Genomic DNA, 19642 nt, shown 5'->3' with positions numbered 1-19642 from the left:
CCAGCTACAATGGGCCTTCTAGACAGAAGCTAAATTTTCAATAGTAAACCAATTTAAGGAGAGGAGATTCTTCATTATTAAAATGGGGTGGGGGGAAGCTGGATCAGAAGCAGTGTTACAAAAATGGAGGTAAGTTGGGGAAGAAACTTAGATATTTGACAAAGGAAAACTAAATCACAAGTCAAGGAAACAGGAAGTATGCTACATGGCCTGAGGTCTAACTTTGGTTTCTGGTCTACATATACACACAACTGCTATTTTAAACAATTTAGCCAAGAAAGTATCTCAGATTTAACATGAGCAAAAGTGAACTCACCTAATCTGTTTCTTTCTCATTCCTGATGTCAGGTGATGGTCACCCAATACACCTGAGGAAGTCAGAGACATGGGGCTTATTCTAGATCTCTTTCTTGCTCTTATGCCCCACAATGAATCAATCACTACATCTGGATGATTTTTTACCTCCTCAATATTTATTGAATTTGACCCTTCTGTGCACTCTTCTGACCACTGCACTGATTTTGGCCCCATCTTCTTTTAATAGTGCCATCACAGGAGCTGCCAATTCTCCTCTAATCCACTCTCCACATGCCATCCAACCTGAACAGATGTTCCCCAGCAGAAAACCTTCAATACCTACCCACTGCCTAAAACAGTAATTATCTAACCTTCTTAAGCTTCTAAACTCAATATTCAAATGAACTCTTACTCATAAAAAGAATTCCAGCCTGGGCTGTTCTGGTGCAGGGAACGCAGGACTCCTGTGAACTCAATCCCTACTTCCCTGCCTACCTGGCTGATCCCTGCGGATTCCTCAAAGCACAGGCCAGAGAAACCTCCTACCCCCATGGCAAGACCCTACATTCCCTTCCTGGTTTATTATAAGAACCAATCTTCAAGATGGCCCCCAATGATCCCCCATCCCCTGGTATTGACGCCTTTGTATAATAAGTCTGTCTAATATCATACCAGGTTTAGTCCATTACTCTGTGTGATCAATAATAAAATATGGCAGAATTAATGGTATGCCACTCCCAAGATTAGGTCATAAATACACTGCAACATCCATATCCCTCCCTCACCCTCTCTTCAAAGTACTTATTCTGAGAAAAGTCAGCTACCAGTCATGAGCTACCCAATAGAGAAGCCCATATGTGAAGACCTGAGGTGTTCAATCAGTAGCCATGTGATTGAGCTCAGAAGTGGATCCTCCAGCCCTACTCAAGCCTTCAGATGGCTGCAGCCCTAGCCAACTCCTTGACTGTAACCTCATAGGAGATCCTGAACCAGAATCTCCCAGGTAAGCTGCTCCCAAATTCCTGACCTCCAGAAACTTTAAGATTGTTGTTTTATGTCAGAACGCCTTAGAGTAACTTATTACACAGCAACAGATAACTCATACATTCATATTATCACACTAATTCCTTATTTTTCACTTTTCCTTTTACTTGAAAGTGGCCAGACACTATTCTTTCTCCTATCTCTCCCTTATTCTTTTCTCTTTTATCTGCCTGAAATGCCCTCCTCCCCACCTTTCTTCATCTAGCTAACTCATTCTCTATCTTTTTAAAATATTTTATTTATTTATTCATGAGAGGCAGAGACATAGGAAGAGGGAGAAGCAGGCTCCCCACAAGGAGCCTGATGCGGGACTCAATCCCAGGATCCCAGGATCACAACCTGAGCCGAAGGCAGAGGCTCAACCATTGAGCAAATGCACAGTAGTATTTGGGAAAACAAACTAATGAGAGGTGCTACTCATTTCACTATCTCTGCACCGTCTTCTTCGTGTAGCAAGAAATGATGCCACATACTTTTCATTTTACTAAGCCACGCTGCAGTATCTAATCAAGATAATAATATCTATATTAATAAAATTTATATTTTTTGTTTTTATAAGACTTATTTATTTTATTGAGAGAGAGAAAACATTGGGGGAGGAGCAGAGGGAGAGAATCTTCAAGCAGACTCCCCACTGAACATAGGGCCCCATCTGGGGCTCATTCCCATAACCCATGAGATCATGACCTGGGCCGAAACCAAAAGTCAGACACTTAACCATCTGAGCCACCAAGGCACCCCAAAACTTGTCAGTTTTAAAACAGTGTTCACAAGAAAAGAGCTATCACTATATAGTTGGGAGGTACCTGCTTAAGCCCCGCCGATGAGCAAACACAAGCAAAAAGTTAAAGCAAAGCATGATACTTTGCTCTTTTGCTGGGACCGAGACAAATGAACTGCAAAGGACAGGCAGTTTCTTTAGAAAAAGGAAGCAATGGGAAGAGGGAGAAATAAACTGAGGTGAGGAGTAGGTGCTGCATTCAGTTGTGCTGCTTGGTTAACCATACTTTCACTTCAGGCTGAGGAACAAAATGGTACCATTAACTCCAAAAGAAGTTTCCCATAGTTTTCCACAGGTCAAAGAGGATGATACCTCAGGTATCAAGAAGAAATGGCTACATTTAGAAGTCTGTATCTTTTCTCCCAATACAGACAGGTGCCTTGGAAAAACAAAAGGAAAACACAAACCTAGATGCTAAGGCTTAGGTCCTAAAAATAAAGTCCTGGGAAGAGAAGAAAAGCAAAAGGATAGTGAGCATGGGGGTGGGGTGCTAAATTATAAAGAGCATATATTCAAAAGAATAGGAGGAACAAAAGAACAATTCAAATGTTAGCTCCCAGATAAAATTTCAGATCTTTCCTTTTAAATGTATTATAATATATAACATTTAATATAAAATAATTAAACCAGATCATATAGTCAACAGAACACTGCTTTCTGTGTTATAAAACATTATAAAACAGGGTGAAAAGCAAATACTTTGCATAGAAAATAAAATTACATTATAAAACAGGGTGAAAAGCAAATACTTTGCATAGAAAATAAAATTACATATGAGAAATTGTAAGCACATGACAGACTTGACAGATTTCTTTTCAAAAAGATTATAAAAGCATTCTTAACTGTCAACCTGATAATTTAATTATGATGGGGAACTTTTTTTTATAAATTAAACTATGACTTAAGCTGAAAGTCAACCTTAGTAAGAAACATATGCACTTTAAATAATTCGCAAATTAAATGGAAAAATGTTTTCTTGATACAACAAAAAAAAATACATCTTAGTGTTTGAATGTATAACAGTGTTTTTCTAAAAGAATATTTCTTTTAAATCATTCTAACAATGATAACCTTTTCTATAGAGAGTCTATTTTGTAAGAATGATAGAGATAGGTAAATTGGTACTTGCTTTTGCTTTTATTTTCTCTGTTTGTAATGAGCTCCTAGGGTACAGAAGATCTGAATATTTACCCTCTGTTCCAATATCTCCCACATCAGAAAACCAAGAGCTCTGGGGTCATTAAAATGGGCAAAACTCCAAGAAAGCCACGTAAGATAGACCAGCCTTCATTATGTAGATACTAATACGAAAATGGACATTTCTCAAGACTAATTAGAATTTTTACTTGGAAAACAGTTCAGTGCACATGCCTACTGTATGCATCTTAATATTAATTATGCATTTAAAGATTAAAGTTAATGAAGCTCATCACCCCAATCATTCTTGTCTACATTTTTACTTAGTCACCAGGGGGAGCTAATACTGCTCTGTGGGTAGGTGGAGTTGAAGAATTAGATTTTTTTAAAGAGGGAAAAATTAAAATTGATGTGGCAATAAATATCATTCAAACGAGGTCCACAGTGTCCATAAGACAAATCTATCATGCATGCAAAAAAATTAGGTATATATCATTTTGTTGTTGTTGTTAAACAAAGAATGTGGAAAAGACTAAAAGCCATCAATTAGTAGAATCTTGCTATGGTTAATAGAAGACATATATAAAAACCTAGTCATTTATGAATGTCTTTGGTCCCATTAGGGTCTTACACCAACCAGGTTTTGCACATTTGTCCATTTGTTGCACTGGCCCTGTTTTTTTCTTGGTTTGAAGCACTACTATGATTCTATAGTCTAGCAACTAATCGTTTGCTCAAAAATATCCCATATAATTACATTAAAATTAGCACTGAAACAAATGTTTCTTTATCCTTTGGCTTCAAATATTTCCTTCTGTTCCAAATATATTTTTTAGCACTTTTAATGTGTGTTCAAAGAGTTCTACCCAATAATCTACTTAAATTCATTCTACAATTCACCCAGGAGACACAATCCCTTTAAACTTTGAGAAGCTCCAGTTGGAACAAAGAGGGGAAAAGGGTTCAGAGTTTGTGGAATAATCACCTCTAATCGATCAATTTCCCCTGAAGGTAAAGCTGAAAGAAAGAAGGAGTGAAGAGTTCCAGTCCAATTCCTTGAAGTTTAAAGGAACTAAGCCCTGAGGCACAGTGTAGAATGATTCCTGCCTTCCCCTCCCAAGGCCTATTAAGAGGTCATAGATCTCTGTGACATTGCTGCCATTCCCCAAAGACAAGATCCCCAGCCATAGACTTATTAGCACAAAGAGAAAGGATGGGGAAACAGTCTACTTTTAATACTCCTTTAGCAACTCACCAACCTTTTATAGGAAGCATCTTGAGTAATGTAAAAAAAAAAAAAAAAATTAAGTGCAGTCATGCAAAAATATAAAAATTCAACATCTCAAGTTTTATTGTGTTGAATTTCACGTCTGAGAACGGACTACATGTGGCAGAGCCCTCGTGTGCACAGAACTGTATCCAAATTGCGACGCATTGCCCTGCTTGTAAGACAGACCGAATGGCTGCATAGGGCCTAGGAAATACTTGATCTCTTTTAATTTATCTTCCCCACAAAAGAGGCCCCACTGTTTCCACATCCCAAATACAGCCCTTCATTTATAATTTTTACACTTCTCCACAGGGACAAACTGACAGCTTTAATTACCATCAATGACCATCAAGGACGCAGTGGAAATTCTTGAAGATATTCTCCCATGGATTGTGTTCTTGACATTTTATTTACAATTTTTGGCAAATAAATCCTGAAACCACAGAATTAGATGATTATATATTCATTATCAATTATGCAACTCAGGCAAAACCATTTATCTAAAACAGTTGTGGTTCTGCAAGACATCCAAAGGTACCAATGTTCTATACACAGACAAATAATGCTAATTTTTTTCTTGGATTATATTCATTTCAAAATGCGAATTTCAAAAACCTCAAATTAATCAAGGAGCAGGTAGTTTGCAAGTATAGTTATAGCTAATACGTGACATCCTCCACCTAGGTTCTACTTGAAAAAAATAAAGTGAATGCACCCATTTATTTTATATTTCTAGCACTTTCACCCTTCAGGAACTTTTCATTCATAATCAGTAGCTTTCTTATGATGCACAAATTATTAAAGCAGGTTGAAAAAAAAATAAAGCAGGTTGAGAATAAAAACACCAATTCCAAAATGCACATCAAAAATATAAAGAAATATTTCTTAAGTTAACCCCTTCAACATTCCAACTACTAAATTTTAATAAATTAATACATGTAATAACTCATTCACAGTGGGAAAATGTAACTCATCAGTATGGTCCTTTTATAAATCCCAATTACAATGTGCAAAAGCACTCAAAGAGCATCAAGAAAATGGACTAAAAATGATTATTTTACATCCAGGGTTTGATACAGAATTTCACGAACAAATATATCGAGAAGAAAATGGTAGACTGCATAATGATATCGAAAGTTTCATGCAAAAATAACAAAGCTTTCATAGCAGGTAATAGCTTCACTGACCCTTTCTCCAAAACCAGAAAAGGGAGCTCACTTGGCTAACAGCTCAGAAGTTGGAACCAATTAGGGAGGATTGCTTTTTCTCTGTAAAGGTACAGAATTTAGTCATGGCCCTGCCAGACCATGACAATGACACACTCAACCCCACCACCTCATCTAAAACTCAGAGGAGCAGAGATTAGGGAGCTGTTTTTCACGTGATGTAGTACACAGCAGTCAAGAATAGTGGTCTCTCAAATAGAAGGTGCAAATCCTAGGATGGAGAAGACACTGAATATTTAGAAACTGATCAGAACAGGCAACATTCAGAAACAAAGCAGACCTTCCTGCAAGCAGGAAGATAATAGTCAATAGCCTGGGTGCCCTTGCTTCTCTAGACCATTACCATGCCTCAAAATAATGCAGCCTACAGAACCCAGTAAAAGAGACCAATGGGTCATATTATTTAATGTTAACTAATCTAAATCATACAAAATCCTCAAATTTTGTGAAGTGATTTTTAAAGTCTTCTGCGAGGACAACTGCAGGATATTGATAGAGAAGCATAAGTAATCATCAAGAAAATGGCAAATATGGCCCTTCCACTCCTAGGGAAAGCTGTTTGTCAGCCACTGTATAAAAGAGGGAAACAATTCAATCAGACCTGATCCAAGACTGGCAAAACAAACTGATATTATCAGGAAAGTTATTTGAAATATGGGCTCATATCCACCATTGATAATGATGAACCTCATAGGGAAGTGTAATCACATGTGTTCGCTCTTTGGTGGTTCTGTGAGATAGCTTTCTCAGCACTCACTGCCATTAAAATGAATTGTCAAAATAAGGGAATCTGGACCAGGACTTCAAAACAACATAAATTTATTTTAGATAACCTTGTGTATTGGGATGCCAGTGTGGCTCAGTGGTTGAGCATCTATCTGCCTTTGGCCCAGGTTATGATCTTAGGTTGCCAGGATAGAGTCCCGCATCAGGCTTCCACATGGAGCTTCTCCCTCTGCCTGTGTCTCTGCCTCTCTCTCTGTCTCTCGTGAACAAATAAATAAAATCTTGAAAAAAAATACCTGTGTATTTCATCTTTACCTCAGTTTTCAATTTCTACTTTTATGAATGTTGTACATGCAAATCTATGAAATGTGTTAATAAATATGTATGACAAAAGGTGTTTGCTAAATTTTTTCTTATCAAAAAGTTTGGAAACCACTGCTCGAAAAAATAAGTGCATGGAGAAGGGGCTGGGAATGGAAAGGATGGAGGCCATGAAACTGCATTTTGAGGCTTAAGGGATTTGGAGGAAAAAAAAAAGTAGACTAAAAACTAAAAACATAGGGGTGCCTGAGTGGGTCAGTCAGTTAAATGTCTGCCTTTGGTTCTGGTCATGATCTCAGGGTCCCAGGATTGGGATCAAGCCCTAGGTCAGGCTCTCTGCTTAGCAGGGAGTCTGCTCCTCCCTCTCTCTCTCTGTGCTCTCTCTCTCTAATAAATAAATAAAATCTTAAAAAAAAAAAAAAAACTATTTTAGGTAGGAAACAAGGAATTGATCAAAATGGAGGGAAATAAAAAAACAAAACATACATTGCCTTAAGCCTAATTATATAGAAATAGATAACTAATATATAAATGATTAATAACAAAGTATGAATAATGAATTAATATAGAAATTAATACAGAAATATGCAAATAAAAGTTATATGCCTTAAATGTAACATACAAACTAAAAAGTTAAAATATCACATTTATTTCATGTAATTTATTTCAACTCATGTTTTAAAAAGGAAAACAAAAAAAGGCTTTAAAAAGTTTCAATATGCTTCCATGAAAACAGCGCTTCTTTCCATAAAATGCTGTTTCCTTATTCCCTTTGCCAACACAACTAGCTGTTAGAGTACTTGATTTTTGGGTGGAACCAGCCAGTCTTTAATTTACCACAACCATATAACATATGTACAATCACTTTCACTTCTTTCAAAAATTCTTTGAAAAAAAAGAAAAACCCAGATGTTGAAAAGTCTTCAGTTCACTAAACCTATTGAAGCTTCCAAGAAGTCTCATAACTTTTAAAATCAAATTAAGTGAACACATCATTTTATCTGATGCACAGCATCTACTCTTTGATTCAGCTCATTTTCCTCAAAAACGTGAGCCTGTACAGTAATAATATTTGTAAAGGAGCCACAAATATGGCTAGAGTTCTAAAAATTTGGTCTACAAATATGTTCCCCCAAAGTGTGACAGCCTTGCTGTCATACATATCTCTACTTACTCATCTTGCCAATAGGATGATGGGGCCAGAGGGTTAAGAACTAATACAATGCTATTCAGTTTTTTTCTGCATTTACACCCAGGCAATTCGCATTAATGATGTGAAAGAACACTTAACAGACAACTCAAGTTTGCAAATTAGCAAGAGAGAAGAGAAAAATGACTCAGAACAACAAGCATACAGTATTACCAAATGCACTTTACACATTTATCCTGTTAAGTGTAGCTTAGTTTTGATGATTTACAATGCTAGTTCGTACTCAGTTTTGTAAGCATAATAAAGTCTCCGTAATCTCAGCCTTCCCCATAGCACCCTGCTATTAAATCTTTGTTGAGAAGTGTGATGAGACCCCTCTGGCTTCCAGCCCTCCCCACCCCCTGAGGGAATTGGCAAGAAATGATAGGGTTTGTGGATTAGTAAAATGAGAGGTTCTCTGTGCTTTTCCTTCTTTAAATATATATTTTGATAATCTGTCTTCTGCATCAGAGAGTCCCAACAGCATTAGACTGTTGATTTCTCTCCCTTCCCAGCCTCCAGGAAAAAGAGAGCAAGGCTGGGGCAGGACAGGTGGTTTCCATCTACTGCTACAATTGAAAAGTGGGGTTTAATATTTTTTTCTTTCCCCTTTCCCCTTATTCCATCAAGCAGGGATGATAAACTTACTTACACATGTTGGATTGCATATGAGAAGAAAATTGCACCATGAGACAAAAAAGAAAGAACTCCTCTTGATGAGTGCCACCTTGTCCCTACCTATCCTTAGGGGATATTTTGTTTCCTAGATCAAGAGGCTTGTCCAAAATAGTGCCCACATTCCAGAACACTTCTCAGTGATGAATCATGTGTATGATCCCTTAGATCTCTAGGTCCCCAGATGGATCAACTGGCTGTAAGTTCAGTCCCCAGGTTACTGACACTTACTCATGAACTGACCTGGGGCATACTTAATCCACCTGACGATTTTCAAATCTGGGTCGAGAATTGGTTGTCTTGCTCTGTATTTGAACTTCATCTTCTAAGGCTCAGTCTAGCCTGGGGTCACTTGGCAAGACTACAGCAGGATTTCAAGACTTTTAATACCGAGTGAATCAGTTTTCATCAAGGCAGACTCCCCAAGGGATGTGTCTCACCCTTGAGGATGAAAGTCACCAAAGGAACAAATCTCAAATTACCAAGAAACCCTCAGTTACAGGATGGAAAGAATCTGAAAGCAGGGTATCTACCAGTTCTCTGACAATTGAACTACCCTGGGTAACTCCCACGGGTGTCAAACCACAGAATATCTCAGTTTTCTGTTGTTTTACAAATCAACAAGTTTTCAGATTTCTTTCTCTCCTGATTCTACTCTACAGTTAACCCTTCAGAAGGTTATTCAGAATTCTCTCTTTCTTCATGTAAATTGTTTACCAAAAAGTATTCAGGCTATGGTGTAGCTGGGGAGGCTCACACATGTAAGAAAAGACTTCAAAATTAATAGAAGGGAAGCAACAAGGAGCAAGGAAAAAATGGAAGCAGAAAAGGACTGCAAACCAAAGAGAAAGGAAGCAGAGGACTATGAACAACAACAAAAAAAAAAAAAAAAATGGGGGATCCATGGGTGGCTCAGCAGTTTGGTGCCTGCCTTCAGCCCAGGGCATGATCTTGGAGTCCCGGGCTCGAGTCCCATGTCGGGCTTCCTGCATGGATCCTGCCCCTCCTCTGCCTGTGTCTCTGCCTCTCTCTCTTTCTCTCTCTCTCTCATGAATAAATAAATAAAATCTTTAAAAAAAAAAAAAAAGAAGAAGAGTTTTTAAGAAAGGACAGGAATCAGAGGGATTGAGCAAGTATGCAAATGGGATTGGAGGAAGTTAAAAGACAAAGAGAGTGAAAAAGAACAATGAGAGAAAGAATAAATTAAGAGGGGAAAATAAAACTAGAAATACCTTCTTGCTAAACTAACACTTTGTCCATCAGGGAAAAAAATAGAAGAAGAAGAAAAAGATGTAGCAGCAGCACCACGAAAAGAGTTAACTCAAGCAGCAGGAAACAAGAATTGGAAGAGTCGAACCTCCCAACCTACATTAAAATGATTTAATCAAAGAAGAAGGTAAAAGCATCATATTACTTTTTTTAATTAAAATACTTCCAAGGATCTTTAATCTTTTTCAGATTAGTCTGAAGGGTACCCTTAGCCAATTCAAGTTTCAACTTCCACACCTTCAACAAATGTGAATGATTGCTGACTTCGTTTCTCCCCCTTCTCTCTCTCTGATCCTCCACTTTTGCTTTTCTCCCATCAATCCTCCACCCTCCCAGAGAAATCATCCTGAAACAACAACAAACAGGACCAAGACTTACCAGATTTACCTTTCCTGAAATGTGTTTCATTGTCAAAAGTAAGCCTCCCCTTTCCTACCTTTGATTTGAATGGTGTGGTGTGTGAGCACAGGCTAGATTCCCTACTTTTAGAAAGCTTAAGATCAAAATAAACCAAATATTTTATTAGGGTGAGGGTTTTTGCATTTTTGAAGAAAAACAATATGCAGCCCATAAATAGCTTCACCGCACCATGTGCTAAAAATCCAGCATTTCCTGCACTGATAGTAAAGTTGTATAATATATAAAAGAATATATAGTGTATAATATAAAAAGTTATAAAGGAATAGTATCTTTTGCTTCTACTCTCTTCATAAAGCTGAACATAAGGATGACTATGTGGCAGAAACTCAATAAAAAGAGAACACTAAAGAGAATTCAAGGTTTGTTTAACAGCCCACTCTCACCTAAGGTAAGATTTCTTGCTGGCATAGCATACACTAGCCATGTCAGTCAAGTCACTATGTCTTTACTCTAACCATAGTGTTGATTCTACATGCATAAAGCTTCTTTTAAATCACCAGGCATTCCACTGAAAACAGAATCATACTAATTGTCTGCATTTAATGGGACTTTCCAAAAATTATGCATTCTAAGGGATAAAAAAATGCATTCAATGAAGTCAATTAAGTGTATATGAGCTAGAAAATGCAAATAAATCCACAAAGAATACAAATACACACCCAACAGAATGCTAAAATTAAAAAGACTGACAACTCAAATGTGAGCAAAGAATCACAACTGGAACTCTCAGACATTGCTGGTAGGAGTGTAAAATGGTGCAACCACTTTGAGAAAAGGCTCACAAGTTCTTCATACATTTAAACATATCCCACTGCCCTTCTCCCATGACTCAGCAATTCTATCCCTACTTATCAGATCAAGAAAAATAAATATATGTCTACAGAAAGACCAACAGAGGAAGGTTCACAACTTTATTCACGAAAACCAAAAACTAAAAATAACCAAAATGTCTACCAATGGAAGAATGGAGATAAATTATGATATATTCATATTACAGGATACTACTTAGCAATAAAAAACACATTATTCATATACAACATGGATGAATCTCACAGACATTATACTGAACAAAAGAAGCTGGACTCAAAAAAAACAGTACATATTGTGTGATTCCACTTATAAGAAGTTCTAAAACAAATGTGTGGTTAAACAACTTTACAAGCTAGTTACTTCTGAGGAGCATTATTGATCAGAAAGAGGTATGAGAAAAAAAAAAAAAAGAAAGAGGTATGAGAGAAATTTCTAGGATGCAGGAAATCATCTTAAGAGGGATGTGTTTTGTGAAAATTCATCAAATTGTACACTTTTGATTTATAAATTTCACTGTATGGAGATATTACATTAAAATCACAGCATTAATAATTGTAAACAACTATGAAACTAGTTAGTTGGTCTGCTTATATGATATGAATAAGGAACCTTGAAATTGCTTAATGTGTATTCTAGACTCAAGCAAATAAGTAAACATATTGAGAGATGAAGCTAGGTTTCTCATTATTCAAGAATGTAGTAATGGAGAAATATGGAGAGGAAAATATGGAGAGGAAAAAGACTGGGATGAACTTGAAGTGTTGGACTGCATTAGAAGCATCAATATGAACAACATGGTTCTTCTGCATATATTATATTAAATTTACAAATACACTTACTACTTCTATCTGCTGGAGGCTCTATAATCAATGATACCCACAGCAATGAGAACACTTAGCTCCCATATCTTGGTTTTTTCTAAATACCTTTCTTCTTAAAGGAATGAAGAGGGCTCCATGGAAAAAAGGCTGATTATGAGACTCAAACAAGAATATGTTGAGCCTGGGGCATTTGTCTGAAGCCGAAACTAAGGTAAGTTCTCAAATAATGATAAAGACGCATGGAATCAACACAAGATCCCATTTGAAGGATTCCCATTGGCTAAATCTCGGGCAATCCGAGCACCAAAACAATAACAGTAATGAATTATGAACACTGAATAAAATAAACTCCAGAAGCCTACTATGGTGATATGAATAAACGAATGAATGAATGAATAAGAAAGGAAATTGTGGTAGAAGACTAATAACTACAAAAATTATAGAGTTAAAATGGATGTTCTATGAGAACGAGGATATTTATATGGTGTCAAAGCATCTTCCCACAAATTATTTATTACTTACAAAGGGAAAATAGTAACTTTACACTGGAGGAAGTTGGTGGACACTACCCTAAAGAAGCATTTAGTATCAACATCATCAACATTAGAACAAATCAGCATCACATGTTCCAGACCTAACGCACTGAGAACATCATTTTGGTGGTGTTCCTGCCACAGAATGATGTAACTTGAATTTAATCACAAGGAAACAAATGCAAATACAGACAGGCATTCTTAAAGTAGGTGATAGATATTCTTCAAAAATGTTATGGTCAAGAAAACCAGAGAAAGACGGAGAGGTCATGCCAGGTGAAAGGAAACATAGAGACATGACAAATAAATCTTATGCATGATCCTGAATTCTACACAAGAAAAAAAGCTATAAAGGACATTATTGAAACAACTATTCAACTATGAATATTGATCATGGATTGTAATAGTGTTCTATAGCATTAAGATGTTAACTTTCCTGATTTCAAGAATTATGCTGTGGTCATGTCAGAGAATATTTGTTCTTAGGAAATATATAAGATATATTTAGAAGGGCATGAGTCACCAATCTTCTCTCAAATGATTAAGAAAAAAACTAGTGAAAGGAAAAGATAATGATAAAGTAAATGGGGAGAAATGTAAATAATCATTGAGTCAGTGAATCAGGGAAACAGTGCATGGACTTTCTATTATGTATTGTTTTAGTAATTTTTCATAAGTTTCGAACTGTAACAAAATAAAAGTTACCAAAAATCTTATAAACAACAAAAAATATATCTATGACCAATATCTATATATACAACATCAATGCTCAAACCAAGAGTAATGGGTTTTATGAAAGAAGGAAGATTCTCTGGCCTAACTTAGTTACCATAGCCCTTTCCTGAAGCCACAGTACACTTTTTTAGTATATGTGCTGCCAAAGTGAGCACACCACAGTACACTTTAATAAAGAAGCCTATTTAACTGGATTTAATCCAAAATCTCCACAAAAATCTGTTCAGAAAACCTGACTAGGGACACCTGTGTGGCTCAGTGGTTGAGCATCTGCCTTTGGCTCAGGTCATGATCCCAAGGTCCTGAGATCAAATCCCGCATGGGGCTTCCTGCAGGGGGTCTGCTTCTCCCTCTGCCTGTCTCTGCCTTTCTCTGTGTCTCTCTCATGAATAAATAAATAAAATCTTTAAAAAAAGAAAGAAAATCTGGCTTAAATGGAACACCTTTTAAAATCTTAAAAAAATATCAATATAAAAAATATATATCAATATTGTATGGAAAACAGTTGGAGAATCATTTGTTTAACTGAAGAAGGATTTGTGCTGGGAAACTAAGAGAGAGATAGAGACAGAAGAGAGAGTTATAAGCACAGACACACACAGCCAGAGAATGTCAGCTTCAAATAGCAAGGGAAAAAATAACATGAATCTAAAAAATATATATCTACCTAAAATGTCCCACTCAGGCTGACATTGTCCATTTTTGTAGGATATATTTCTAAAGAGGGTAGAAATTTGGCAAACTGAGTTTTAGTTTCCTTAAACCATTAAATTGAACACGTTGTCATGCTTCCTGTTATTTTAAATTTGATCCATCCTATGAACTGCATAGCAGAATAGTGTCCATTTCTTAGTGGGAATCCACTGTGGAACAGGCACTATACAAGGCTCAGAGAATATAATAACATATAAGACACAGTTCCTGCCACCCATGAGCTTGCAGTCTAAAGAGGGACAGAGGGGAAGTGAACACATGTAGTGGAAACTATGAGCTGTAACAGGCCGAGGACTTTATGGGAACACAAAAAGGCACCAAACTCAGGCAGAGAGGCATCAAGGCAAGTCCCCTTGAGGAAGTGATATTTACATCAAAATAAGTTAACACATGCTACCTTTCTTTGAAAAAATATTCAAAAGATTCTTTTTTTTTCAACTTTCTTTTAGCCATCATGTTAGATTCTAGACCCACATGTCATGACTATATTGGAAAAAAAGAAAGGAAGAGAAGAGAAAAATTTACCCAATAGCTATTAAAATCTAGGTACAATTCATTATGTAGGGACTATGACACTGAGTTTGCCACAAACTGCCATCGTAGAATTCTTTCTAAAGCATTTCCAGACTTACCTATGTGATCAAGTAAGGAAGTAAAACAATTGGAAAAGAGTGGGGGCGGGGGAGGGGGGGAGCACAAACTGAAAAAATCAGAAATAGAACAGTATGCGAAGACCAGAAGTGATAAGTATTGTTTACCTGTCAACTGACATTGATTAATCTTGTGTTCGGTGATATCGCTCAGTGACTCGAACACCTGGAGGCAGCTGTCACAGCTGTGCACAGCTTCGTCTTCCAGCTCCTCGCCGTCTTCCGGCCTCTTCTTACAGTCTATTGCCTCTCCATCTTCAGTCTTGTCTTCAAGTTTACAGTTGGGGTCTGAAAGAAAATCAAGACTGTGAGTATGCGGTTGAAAGACAGGTTCTTTTAAAGTAACATTTAATCTTCTTGCTACCAAAAACAGAAGCACCATTGTCCCAGAAGCTGCAAAAGGAGGGCTTAGGGGCAGATTTTATTCCAGAGGAAGCAAAAGTGAGTCTTCCCTAAAACGTATCACATCAGGATGACTGAAGTTTTTCTTTCCCTCCACCACGGGGGCCTCTTCTCATTGCTTCCTTCAAATAATTCATCCGTCCACCCTGGCCATTTCTCATAGCTTTAGGGGGGAGAGGGGTTGCTTAAAAGGTAGAGATAAATCACTTCTAAAATTAAAGTCTCCATTGTAAATGAAAAAAACCACTGTGCTTAAGAATGAATTCCCTTTCTGCTAAATATATTGTTTCACGGGAAATTACTCAAATTAGCTAAAAGTCTAGAATAAGCTAAGCTAATTACCATAGGCACGAAATTGACCTTTACTTACAAACTGGTCAAAACATACAGTTACCCCATTATTTGTTAGACAGTGATAGCAAAATAAGCTCTACCACGCAGCAACACATTCTTACAAACACAGATTCAAGTGTAAATATATTGGCATGTCTCTTGTTTTTAGACAAGTAATCATCAAAAAAAGCAAAATATATGAAGGGTAATTATAAATTATAATCAAGTCAACAACTTAAATGGACATTACCAATGTCAGAAAGCTAAGTGGTGGAACAAGTAAAAATAGCTCTATTCTACCTCTAAGAATGATACATAAATAACGAGGGGAATAAGAATGTAAAACACAGGTAATATTTTTACTCAGATCTCTATAAATACTTCAAATACTTTTTGATTTGATGGGCTGTCCTTTGATTCATTTTAGAGAAGTACCCCCAAACATCCTAGTGCCACCCCTCCTCTTGACAGGAAAGCAAGCGTAGGGAAGGAAGGGAAAGAGAGGATATGCCTCTTTAGGGGAAATTGGGTAATATAATCTATGACATAATTTATGGGACATTAATTCCTAATGGCGAAAGTCCTCCGAAGTCAGAAATAAATTATATCTCAAAATATAGTCAATAAAATGGTTATAAAAGAGTTGTATCAAGATACCTAAGAAATATGTAATGCATTATCTGTAGTCAATTTTTTATTATGGCAGGATACAAATTTGAAATGTTAAATCAAGAATTCAGAATTCAAATTAGTCCAGATTTCTTAGAAAAGTCAGTAAGTGCCACCACACCACCATCCTGCTGTCTGCAAGTGCTCTCTGCTGCCCTGCATGTAACATGCATCTATGAACCCTACTTCTTACAAGTCACTATGGTCCTTTTTTTTTGCTGGCAGTTATTCTAAAGCCATTCTTCGCATCTGTAATAAACTTAACTCTATCACCACCCCTCAAATGATTCACATATGCCAAAATCAACTTACATTTCAACATATATAAAAATCTCTTGGGCTCCTGAAAAAAGCAGAGTTCTCATCTCAAAGAACAAGTATTTTGTTTGTTTGTGTATTTGTTTTTAAAGAACATAGTGTTTAAGTGAATTGGTAATTTGGGTTGATTTGCCATCTGGAAAATTATTATCTCAATGCTCTACACAGTGCCCATTTCAATAGACTGGGGTTTTGACTGCTCATTCCTGGGGGAGTAATCACAGGATCTTTTTCGTGTGTCTTATACTTTGCTCAGCACAGCACCGTGTCCAGGTGAGTGCTTAGTAAATATTATTTAGTGATGATAAAAAGGGAGAGGGGTGAGGAGAAAAAAAAAAAGTACATAAAAGTCCTTTAACTGGTATTTTTCCTATAAACAGGAACAGATCGAGTACCACCAAATTAAAAAGTACCTACATACCTACATTTCCCAAAATCGACAGGATGACCCATCACCTTGGACTTTGGTGATTTCAAATATTTCATCTAAAGCTACAGACAACAACAAATAGGTGGTGGTTCAACTATCACCAACAAACGAAACCTAAGTGGTAAAATACTGCCAAATTAGAGAGAGAGTCAGGAAAATAAATAACTGTCCCAATTATGCCAAACTGGCCCTCACACCACTAAACACTTGTTGGCAGGCGGTACGCACACACTAAATATTCTCTATTGTTTAGCATGAGATTCCAGTTTCTCATAAAACTGATAGCACTGAGGGAACTGTGGGTGCTAGGTCTGAATTTTAATATGATTATTGAAATGCTATGCATCAAGTTTGCAGAACTGTTTGTTTTTAAATAAGAAGATACTCTGAATACTTTAAGTAGTACGCAGAGAAAATGATAAAAACTCACCTTCCTTATTATTCAAGAATATGGACACTTTACATGAATCCAATATTCAAAATATCAAACAAATAGGAATGCATGCATGATGCTTGAGCTCTTAAAAGCTAGAGCATGGCTCCAGTTCGTGCTCCTGACACTGTGGCTAGTTATTAAAATAAGGGTCATTTTAAGACTAATAAAAAATGTTTTTGCTTCCACTTCTGCATTTACAGATAGAACCCTTTAGGGACCGAAGTCAGTCAAGCTTATTCACTTCTGCTGCAACTTTAGGATGCGTGCTCCAGCCAACTGGCGAATTCGTTTTTAGGTCACCACTTAAGAGGGACCCTCTGGGGGGGTGGGTGCTATTATAGCCTATGATGCCTTGGCATAATGAGTGCTAGAATCTCAGTCTCTCTCTCTCTCTCTCTCTTTCTGTGAGTAGATTTTTTTCCAACCTCCACTTTCATGAAGAATTATTTCTTGCCCATTCAAAAGATGTTTATTTGTGTTAGGGGGCTCCATTCCTAAAATTAGTTGATGTAAGGAAGATTCTGGAAAGCTTACATTGTCAACCATTTCTTTCCCACAGGTGGCTACACTTCAATAATTGCACATGGCCTTAGTTATGTAGTTTTTATAAAGTCCTTTGAGATCCAATCATAAAAAATAATTGTATTACTCTGCGAGCCATTCAAATCTCTGACTTCGACCTAAGGGGTTATAAATACAAGGTCCATGCCTGTAAGTACTGCCCCTGCTCCCAACACCACCTCAAGGAGGACAATTGTTCTTTCAACTCAATTGTTGTGCTCCAAACTCCCCCAAAGGGCAGTATTTTTAAATATCCACAGACCCCCTGCGCGACAACTGCAAACCCCATTAGAGCTACAGACACCATTCCCTGTCCTTTGACCTAAAGGAAGCCACTCGGACATGTGACCTCCATCCCTAATGATCTCACCTGCACCACCTACTTTCTGGCTCATCCTTTCAAAAGGCTGCTATGAAACCCTAGAGTTACAGAGTTCTAACCTGGTTAAAAGACTTAATTTTGGAACAAAGACACAATTATTATCACAAAAAAATAAATGGCAGCTCTCTGTTTCCAATTTTGTTAATTTTACTTATAAATGGAAATTTAAAAGAAGTATGTTTTTCCCCTTATTACGTTCTCTGGCAGGTGGTGCTTTCCTTCTCATCCTCCCCTTCATAAGGGTTGTTATTGCTATAACTTGGGTTTAATAAAATTTCAACTTTGGGGAAAATGAAAAATTGCACTGGCTTAAAAGTGTTGGAGGCAATAAACCCATGGACTTCAATTAATTTCAAGTGTGGGATCAGTTTAAGGCCAACCAGCAGAAATTCTATTCTGTCCATGTAAAAATGAGGTTTCACCACATTTACTTTTTATAACCTATATAAAAGTCAAGTAAAAGTAATGAATATCTAAAAGCCATCTCAGTGGACTGGCAAAGACTATCTGTATTCTTGAAACTCATCTTACATATTTCTCTCTGTGCAACACGGATCCCATGCCTGATCAAAGCTAAAATGTCAAACCACTGAGAAAACAGCCCAATTTCCAACCCATTTCACTGCCTAGAAGTGGACCTCCTTCCAAGCCACTTTTGCATGGAAAAGCACTGGCAAAAGAAAGAAAAACTAAGAGATCATGTGGTTATAATTATTACCAGGCAAGGAATATTTCTGCAGCTCAGTGGTAAAGTAAAACTCTGTCGCTCCCTGCTCCCAATAGTGTCCATCGCAAAACAACTGCCTCATTAAATCTCCGCAGTAAGATTAATATGCCGTAGCTGCACTACATTTATAACTTGGTACTCTATAAAAAGCACATTTGATGGTAAGAGCCAGAGCCTAGATACAAAGTATTACTATAAAAACTTCTGGCAGCCAATATAGGGTGCAGGCCCTCTGTCCCTCTTGCAGGAGATCTAAAGGAGGCTTTTCCTGGTTAATTCCAAGCACAAAGCTCTACCTTACAAACCCTAGTCAACTTTTATAAGAGTGGCAGAAACACAAGATTCTGAAGATGATGTAAATATGAATGCAAGAAGATTACTTAACAACTAAGATTGGCAAGAGATGAATGAACCCAAAATACTCCACTTATACACACATGCAAACTTAAAACATGACCATTTCCTAACAGTCTGTTCTCTGGTCATAGCCAGCTTTTCACCAAATTAAACAACCAGGGCATGAATTACTCAATCTTAAATCAACCCACACAGTGCCAGTAAGTTCAAGAAATCCCAAACTAAAAAGTGAATGCTGCCTAAAAAACAAAACAAAACAAACAATTCTTGGCTTCATTGTGATGACTGTGACCTCCTGGATCTTAATCACCTAAAACTAAAAAAAAAAGGGGTAAATGTTCAGGAAAAAGTGGGCTCAACACTACACTACTAGTGGGCTAGTAAAAATATAATGGTTTTATTACTTGAG

At 37.0% G+C, this 19642-nt stretch overlaps 1 protein-coding gene across 4 annotated transcripts in view; it reads right to left on the bottom strand.

Moving 5' to 3' along the window:
- Nucleotides 1–19642, bottom strand: part of ZNF521 (zinc finger protein 521) — a 275389-nt gene that overhangs the window by 231866 nt on the left and 23881 nt on the right. For 3 of the 4 annotated variants that reach the window (XM_038543632.1, XM_038543629.1, XM_038543630.1), the window contains one exon: nucleotides 14727–14906. Coding sequence is in view for 3 of the 4 variants with exons in the window: in XM_038543629.1 (XP_038399557.1) it covers nucleotides 14727–14906 (180 nt within the window). In the remaining variant the exon portion in view is untranslated. The remainder of the gene's footprint in view (nucleotides 1–14726; nucleotides 14907–19642) is intronic. The other variant, XM_038543631.1, reaches the window with a different exon arrangement.

This window comes from Canis lupus, chromosome 7 (genome assembly GCF_011100685.1).
Source record: "Canis lupus familiaris isolate Mischka breed German Shepherd chromosome 7, alternate assembly UU_Cfam_GSD_1.0, whole genome shotgun sequence".
NCBI lineage: Eukaryota > Metazoa > Chordata > Mammalia > Carnivora > Canidae > Canis > Canis lupus.
The sequence above is the reverse complement of the archived record's forward strand: the minus strand, read 5'-3'. Positions and strand labels throughout refer to the sequence as shown.